This window comes from Durio zibethinus, chromosome 6 (genome assembly GCF_047325235.1).
Source record: "Durio zibethinus cultivar Kanyao isolate XHJ-2024 chromosome 6, ASM4732523v1, whole genome shotgun sequence".
NCBI lineage: Eukaryota > Viridiplantae > Streptophyta > Magnoliopsida > Malvales > Malvaceae > Durio > Durio zibethinus.
Genome location: NC_143167.1, coordinates 9456275 through 9465531, shown reverse-complemented (window position 1 = coordinate 9465531; position 9257 = coordinate 9456275). Strand labels below are relative to the sequence as shown.

At 36.0% G+C, this 9257-nt stretch overlaps 2 protein-coding genes across 2 annotated transcripts; both read left to right on the top strand.

The window, feature by feature from the left end:
* The first annotated feature begins 279 nt into the window (after positions 1-279).
* Positions 280-3264, top strand: LOC111285225 (Tetratricopeptide repeat (TPR)-like superfamily protein). The gene is made up of 2 exons (XM_022874549.2): positions 280-732; positions 813-3264. Exon 2 carries the CDS (start codon positions 950-952, stop codon positions 3176-3178), a length of 2229 nt encoding a protein of 742 aa, XP_022730284.2. The 5' UTR covers positions 280-732; positions 813-949; the 3' UTR covers positions 3179-3264.
* An 845-nt stretch (positions 3265-4109) lies between these two features.
* LOC111285904 (polyadenylate-binding protein RBP47B'-like) lies at positions 4110-8897 on the top strand. The gene is made up of 8 exons (XM_022875566.2): positions 4110-4352; positions 5375-5858; positions 6472-6545; positions 6618-6748; positions 7114-7210; positions 7568-7726; positions 8294-8394; positions 8483-8897. The coding sequence occupies exons 1-8, from the start codon at positions 4215-4217 to the stop codon at positions 8568-8570; spliced, it is 1272 nt and encodes a 423-aa protein (XP_022731301.2). The 5' UTR covers positions 4110-4214; the 3' UTR covers positions 8571-8897.
* Positions 8898-9257: the final 360 nt, after the last annotated feature.

Sequence of the window (9257 nt, the reverse complement as noted above, 5' to 3'; positions counted from 1 at the left end):
GCCCCACTGAGCACTACTGAAGAAGGACTCCAAACTGGTTCAAACGCTTTTCTAATAAAGTCCATATAAAATTAGAACTCTTTAATGTAATCCTATTGTAATATTTTATATATGTTGGACTCTTTGTAAGCCCTGAGATAGAAACTATGTCAGCCGTTGACTCAAGAGGGACTTGGCTATAAATAAGAGGTATCTCCATCCTCATTGTACATGCACCACAACTTGAGTAATACAAGTTTACTCTTGCTTATCTCTTTTGCTCTCTTTAGCTTTCCATCAAACAATTTGCGCAGCCTTATCTAGCAGCAGCTTAAGGTGGCTGGCCTTGGAGTTTCGAATGTGGATGCACTGATTCGGTTGAACATCGGATGAATTCATTTTTGGGTCTTGAAACCACGTGAGCTTAGAGCTTGAGTGTAGGTCGACTTGCAACATAATTTGACCAACAGAAAATATAGCATGCTGAAATACCTTATACCTTTGGCCAAAAAACAAAAAGAATTACGTTATACCTAACAGGAAATCTAAACGTTTATGTTTTTGTTTAGGGGTTTTTCCTTTTGCATTGGTGCAACATCAACTCATCTTTGGCTTGCAATTCTTCTTAGAGAAAAATTCTTTGATAGTTTTATAGTCCAGTCTGCAAAGAAAAATGAGAAGAACATTTTCTGCTTGAATTGTTGCATTACTATCTGCGCCCACTGCTTTCCTGTTCACCGTCCTCATTGTCGCGTACAGGTTCAGATTGCCAAAAATCAGCAAAAATTTCCACTTCATTTTACTTTCTTACCGATCAAATTCCTTCTTTTCAGCTAAGAAGATATGTTTATCAAGATTTTATCATCAGATGAATAGAAGCAGCAATGGGGTGGCTAATTAAAAGTAGTCATGTGGAGATCGAAATCTGTTCGATTTGTTTCCCAGTTACTCTATTATATCAGGTGAGAGTATGATGTCACGCCTAAGTACGCGCGCGTGTTTCATCGCAACCCGAAGCTTGAGCTCTACCAATCTTCTCCCAGCAGGCAACGAACCCAACAATCTTCTCAACAAGGTGCGCCTGCTATCCTCACGGGGACAACTCCTGGAAGCTCTCTCACTCTTATACAATACAGTACCGGAACTTCACTGTCAACAAATATATGCCACTCTGTTCCATGAATGCGCCCGCCATGGATATCTTCAACAAGGTCTTCATTTGCATCATTTCATGCTTGCCCATTTTCCCAACAGCACCTCTGACCTCTTTGTCACCAACCATCTCATCAACTTTTACTGCAAATGTGGCCATTTACAATATGCTCAGCAATTGTTTGATGCAATGCCTGAAAGGAATGTTGTTTCTTGGACAGCACTTGTTTCAGGGTATGCGCAATGTGGTCGGGGTGTGGAATGTTTTGGTCTCTTTTCTAGCATGTTGGTTGATTGTCGGCCAAATGAATTTGCGTTTACAAGCGTGCTTAGTTCGGGTGATTACTTGCGTGGAAAGCAAGTGCATGCACTCGCAGTGAAGATGGGATTGGATGCTTCTGTTTACGTAGCAAATGGTCTTATTACCATGTATAGCAAGAGTTATAAGATAGAGGAGGCTTGGACATTGTTTAAGAGTATGCGCTATTGGAGTCTAGTTTCTTGGAATTCAATGATTGCCGGGTTTCATTTAGCAAAGCTTGGGATGCAAGCTATTGGGGTTTTTGTCAAAATGCATCACGAGGGCATTGGGTTTGATCGTGCCACACTGCTCAGTATCTTTTCTTCATTATGTGGAAGCAGTGGTATTGATATAGATCTGGGTCTTAAGTTTTGCCTTCAATTATACTGCCTTAGTGTTAAAACCGGTTTTATCTCTGAAGTTGAAGTCGCAACTGCATTTATGAAAGCTTATTCAGATTTTGGAGGAGATGTTTCTGAATTTTATCATCTCTTCTTGGAGCCAAGTTGTCCTGGAGATATCGTTTTTTGGACTAGCATAATAACTGCATTTGCAGAACGTGACCCACTTGAAGCTTTCTTCCTTTATCGGCAACTGCTACGAGAGGGCTTGACACCAGACTTGTATACTTTTTCAATTGTACTAAAAGCTTGTGGAGGCTTTGTAACTGAGCAGCATGCCTTGGCAATTCATTCACAAATGATTAAAGCTGGGTTTGAGGATGAAACAGTGCTAAAAAATGCCTTGATCCACTCCTATGCAAGATGTGGCTCTATTGCTTTGTCTAAGCAAGTTTTTGAAGAAATGGGATGTCATGATTTGGTTTCCTGGAACTCAATGCTTAAGGCCTATGGTTTACACGGAAAAGCTAAGGAAGCACTACAACTCTTTCCACAAATGGATGTCAAACCTGATACTGCTACCTTTGTTGCTCTTCTTTCAGCTTGTAGCCATGCTGGACTGGTAGAAGAAGGGATCAGAATCTTTGACTCCATGTTTAAGAATTATGGTATTATTCCTCAATTAGATCACTACGCTTGTATGGTAGACATTCTTGGACGAGCTGGGCGAATAATTGAGGCTGAGGAACTCATAAGTAGAATGCCTATGGAGCCTGATTTTGTGGTTTGGAGTGCTCTACTTGGGTCATGTAGGAAGCATGGTGAAACCCAGTTGGCTAAAACTGCAGTAGCTAAACTAAAGGAGATGGAGCCTAAAAGTTCATTAGGTTATATACAAATGTCAAATTTATATTCTTCAAGCGGCAGTTTCAATGAAGCAGGAACAATTAGAAAAGAAATGAATGTGACAGGAGTTAAAAAAGAACCTGGTCTAAGCTGGATTGAGGTTGGAAACCAGGTGCATGAGTTTGCATCCGGAGGCAGACATCATCCTCAAAGAGAGGCTATATGCACCAAGCTTGAGGGACTGATTGGGCAGTTAAAGGAGATTGGTTATGTACCAGAAATAAGCTTCGCCTTACATGACATTGAGGAGGAGCACAAACAAGAGCAATTATTCCGCCACAGTGAGAAGATGGCTTTGGTATTTGCCATAATGAATGAAGGGAGTTTGCATTGTCGTGGAAGTGTGATAAGGATTATGAAGAACATCCGAATTTGTGTTGACTGCCATAACTTCATGAAGTTAGCTGCATATCTTCTTCAAAAAGAGATAATTGTTAGGGATTCAAATCGTTTCCACCATTTTAAAAATAAAATCTGCTCTTGTAATGATTATTGGTGATAAGCTAGCGCTTCTTGGTTTACACACCTAGACTAAAAAAATGAATTACATCTTTATTGATAAGAAAATGAAATATCTTGCCAACAGCTGTACGGTCCATTACCAGAGCATTTGATTTTTAATTTTTGTAATGAGGTTTAAACATTCAAAATCTCACTTAATATTTATATAGAGAAACTTCAAAATCGTAAAATAATGAATAATATATATATATCTTTAACAATTTATTACATTAACTTTTTTATTAAATTAAAATAATAATTAAATTTATTTATTTTCTTTTTAACATTGAAATCCTTATAAAACAATAAAAGTATACTTTCTTTAATTGATACTTTTCTTGTTAAATTAAATGTTGACTAATTTTTTTATATTTAATTTGATCTCTTTACCACAAACTACCAAAATATTCGTGTTCCGTACGGGGCGTATTAATGCTCAGTAATTGTTTAGAGACGAGCAAGTTCAAAATATATTTATTTAAAATCTTCAGGTACGCAAAATAGTAATTGCATTGTAAAAGTAATTTATTGAAGTAATAAATCAATAATATAAATATTAAATAAAATATGACGATTATATAAACTCATTTATATAGTTCAAAAATCTCACTATCAATAATAATTAATGTAGAATATAATTTAATTTCAAATTTTTGAAGAAGAAAAAAAGAAAAGTTATTCTGGAAACACAGTAAAATTTTTATTTCTATAAGGATGATTAAAAAATTGACACATATCCTATTAAAATATATATGTATATTAATTATTAAATAAAAATATAAAAATCTTTTGACCTCACTTTTTTTTTTTTTTTATGCACCAAATAATAATAGGAATCAAATAAGCTAAGAAAGGCCCAGAAGACCTTAACATTGGAAATGGAATTAAAGCTAAGTAGACCAAGGCCCAGCCCCTCATTCATTTACGCACCTTTCAACCCAGAGCTTTTCTTGAAAAAAATAAAATAAAAAAGAAGAAGGGCAGATTTGTGGAAGGAATTCGGAGCAGCAGAAGCAGCACCTTCAACTTCAACAATGGCGACCATGGCAGCAACACAACAACACTACCAGCATCCAACATCACTAGAGGAAGTCCGTACGCTTTGGATAGGAGACCTCCAGTTTTGGGTCGATGAGTCCTACCTCAACTCTTGCTTTGCTCACACTGGCGAGGTTCCCATGCTTTACCCTCCCTCTCTCTCTCTCTGTCTTTATGTACACAAAATTTATGTCTCTAACCAAAAAATTTATGGGTTTTGTTCTTTTGGATGTTTGAATAAACTTTGGTTGTTGCTTAATTTGATAGCTCGTTGTGGGAATTTTGTAGGCCATCTTATTCTATAATTTTGAATCTGCAAAATATATGTAAGCAAGGATGTTGGTAAAGTTTTAAGTTTTGTTATGTTCTTAAAACTATCTTTCAACGTTACGTTTAATAGAAAACTCTTATAAATTGAAATAATAGCCAACCAATAATTGAGCTCGATATGAATTTTGTCAAATTATTATTAAATCACTTATGAATTCCAAAATCATTACTTCAAAATATTTTAATAACACATGGCACAGGAGGAGCTTGTACTACCTTTTTTATAATAATAATAATAATAAAGACATCTGCAAAGCAATATATTGAATAGGGGTTTTAGTGTGTGAAAGCAATTTGGCTGCTACTGTGAAACCTGGGAGGGATAACAGAGAGATATGTAAAACCCGTACAATAATCAATGCAACTTGCTTTTTGCCTCAAGTATTTTCAATGAGCCTGAAGATAGAGCCAGTTTAAGAATCTGACTACTGCTCAGCCAATTAGAGCAAAAGTTAAGACAAGAGCTTTACTAGATTGTCAAATATCAGGCCTCTTGAATTAATATTGATTAAAAATAGTATACAAGCAATAATCTGTATTGGCCTTCTACCCTTTGTTTTATTATATTAATTGGTCAAACCTCCATTGTTGTGCATGCACATTGTTGATTCAAGCAATCATCAAACTTGTGAAAACTCTAGGAATTTTCCAAGCATTAGTTGCAAACATTCACAGTAATTTGGTAAATTTAGAGGTCAGGTAGTATCAGATGTCATCATATGCTAAAGTTTCATGTTATATTTGTTTCCTTTTTTTAATTCAATCATTGTGGTTTTTTTTAGGTTATGTTGCCTTTGAAATGACCTATTATTTCCACTCTCTGCAGCTAGTCTCAATAAAAATTATACGTAACAAGATCACTGGCCAGCCTGAGGGATATGGATTTGTGGAGTTTGTTTCTCATGCAGCAGCAGAAAGGATACTGCAGACTTACAATGGGACACCGATGCCTGGAACTGATCAAATGTTCAGGTTAAATTGGGCTTCATTTGGCATTGGAGAAAGACGTACTGATCCTGGGCCTGAGCATTCCATTTTTGTAGGGGATTTGGCACCTGATGTTACAGATTATCTATTGCAAGAGACCTTTCGAGCGCACTATCCATCTGTTAGAGGTGCCAAGGTTGTAACTGATCCAAATACCGGACGCTCAAAGGGATATGGATTTGTTAAATTTTCTGATGAGATTGAGAGAAATCGTGCTATGACTGAGATGAATGGTGTGTATTGCTCAACTAGAGCTATGCGTATTAGTGCAGCAACACCAAAGAAGACCACTGGATTTCAGCAGCAATATGCCGTGGCAAAAGGTTATATTCTTTTCATTAACTTTGACCAAACGAAAACCATAGCCACATTAATTTATTTCTTTTCTTGCCTCCAAAATCTTGTTGTCCTTCTGTTTTTTCAATTGCCCCAATGTGGCTGCCCTCAATTTGATTGTGCTATCCATTGTTGCCATTTTGAATACAAAGGTGCATGGCTAAAAAGATGCATCACTTGGTAAATTTACAACTGATTTTTAGCTATTTACATTAAATATCAATCTACTGTAACATCTGAAATGCGGTTTGTTTCCTTTTTTTTTTTCCTGTTTTATGGTGGTTTCATGAAGCAGTATAGCAAAGAAATTAATATTATTTCATGCACTTTGAGGATAATGTCCCTGATTTGCTGCTATGAGAATATTTTCCTGACTATATATTTTCATATGTATTTTTGTAAATAATATAAATGTGATACTATAGTTCGTACTCTGCATGCAACTTTTTTACTGGTTCCATTGCAGCTAAGGACTTAAGTACATCTGTATGTACATTGCTCTTTGATACAATAGCCATAATTAGATACATGTATGTAGACTTACACGCACATCTGAAGGCAAGAAATTCTAAAATGCACTTATCCATGGTTTTTCTTCAGCCATATATCCAGCTCCAGCATACACAACTCCTGTGCAGGTGCTTCCACCAGATAATGATAATACTAATACAACGGTAACGAGGCATATTCGAGTTGTTTCAGAAATTATCTCTTATCTCTTTGGCTAACTATCCTATCTTTTGCAGATTTATATTGGCAACTTGGATCCAAATGTCACAGAAGAGGAACTGAAGCAATTCTTCTCACCATTAGGAGAGATTTTATACGTCAAGATTCCTGCAGCCAAAGGATGCGGCTTTGTACAGTTTGCAACCAGGTAACATCAAGTGAAACCAGGACTACACTAGTAACTTGTAGTAGTGTTTTCCATTGGTGTATTGTTGGGCGGAGTGTTTATTAAATCATTTATGACTAGATTTTAGTTCACGACCTCTTTATCTTTTTAACTTATAATGTAGATGACCTAGAGGACCTAGTACAGTTTTTTTTTCCCCTTGCACAAGAGATGCATAAAGATTAATGATGGAGAGAAGATGAAAGATTTAGCGGTAGAAATATTCAAGTGGGACTGCTGCGGAGCCTATTATCTTGTTTTATATATTAGTCAAGTTTTATGGTTGTCTTCCCTTTATCTGATATGTTGGTTAATAACTTTTGACTTCCACTATTTTTTGTCTGCAGGACATCTGCTGAAGAAGCTATACAGAGGATGCAAGGGCAAATGATTGGTCAACAGGCTGTCCGCATTTCTTGGGGTAGGAGCCCAACGGAAAAACAGGTGATATTCCTGATATTATCAAATTCACACTTTGATTTAATTATATGGAAAAAATTTTTTAGCATATTTATGCTCCTAGCATTGATTTTGGTTGTATTGTGTTTCCTTTGAACCCCCCTCTTTTCTCCCCCAAGAAAAAAAGGAAACAAAAGGCTGTTATTGTATATCAAAAATTGGATGAAATGGGTGGTGAATTATATAGTAAAAGTTCATTAATTGTATATATTTATGAGGAATGCTTTTTCACCATGTGAGGTTGTTAGATTTAGATGAATATAGTGTCTTTGGTCAACCTTCTTATGTAGGTAGAGGTAACTTTTATGCTACTTTGCTTTACAATATTTGGCATTACTTTAGGACCTACCAGGAGGCTGGGGTGCACAAGTTGATCCCAGTCAGTGGAGCGCATACTATGGTTATGGACAAGGCTATGATGCATATGCTTATGGAGCTACCCAGGATCCCTCTTTCTATGCATATGGTGCTTATGCTGGCTATGCACAATATCCTCACCAGGCAAGAGATTTTGACATATTAGCATTACCATTTCTTCTAACAGTTACTGCCGTTAACATTGTCTTATAAAATGTTATATTTGTATTTATATTTAGAAATAAATTTTGCAGTGTAAGTTAATACACTTGCAGTCATTATCTTCCAAATTTGACCGTGTTGGTAATTACATTAAGAATGAATAATGCTGGATAGATGAGCCACTTCATGAAACCAAACATTTGTGCCGCTGCTCGTTGTGCATTTTCCAAGCTTTATTAATGATATAGTATCATTTATAGTATGTTCTTATAGAATCAACAGAACCTACACTGTATTTACATCACTGACTTAACTAAAGCCCACATGTGCAATGTAGCCACCGAGAAGGTTTGAAGTATATAGTGTGACTTGCAGTTACTGATCTGAATGCATTTAAGAAAGTGAAGAACTTATTTTAGCTAGCTGCATGATACTTGAAATTTCATCAAGTAACTTGCTGTTCTGAATGCAATTGGGAAAGTTACAGCAATTTAAATGAAACCTCAAAACTGCTTAAAATTTATTACAAGATTTACAACTGATTTGCAGGTTGAAAGTTCTCAAGAAATGGCAGCAATGGCAGCTGGTGTCCCAGCTGTAGAACAAAGGGAGGAGTCATATGATCCATTGGCAACTCCTGATGTTGATAAGTAAAGTTTCTCTCCTCTGGTTCTGTAATAAATTATCTGTTAACTGTTTCGTGGATAATTAATTCAAGTCTGTGATTGTTATTGCTAGGTTAAATGCAAGCTACCTCTCTGTTCATCGAAGTGCCATATTAGGCCGGCCCTTATGGCTGAGAACCTCCATTTTGCCGCAATCATGAGCCTCTAATTTCTGTCCTTTATTTATGGTGATCATCACCTTTTTATAACGATACATGGAAAGTCATCATTCTCGCATTTAATTGCTAGAATCTTCCAACAGGAGATAAGGTAAAATGACAAATCTCTAAACGCTGATGTCTTCTACTCAGACTTAGGATGAGTTTTTTTTTTTTTTTTGGATAATTGAAATATTTTCATTACCCAAAAAGCAGGAAAACGCCTGCTATTAGAGAGCATGTCTTACATAATTGATTGCAGCGTTTTTTGAATATCTTAGGATGAATATCTTAACGTAATTGATCGTAGCTTTTTCTATTGGTGTAACATTTTTACAGAGTTGGTACCTCTATGCTTTCTTGTGTAGATTAGCTAATCTTGCATGGATAGTAGAGAATGTAGCATCATCTTACCAGGGTAATTAATTGAAACTCAAGCCTGTAGGAAATCTTAACAGTTTTTTCTTGATTAAAGGTATTTGGTGTTCGTTCTAATACGGAATGTGGCAACTTGCGAGTTACAATGAAAAAACTGAAATACGTGACAAAATGCAATGATTTTTAGCTTATTTCTCAATACTCAAAGCCAATTTAATGGGGGAAAAAAATGATTGAGTCAATTCCACAAAGATTCTAAAATAATTGGAGCAACCCCCAATCATCCAGAAAATAATAATAAAAAGGTTTGTA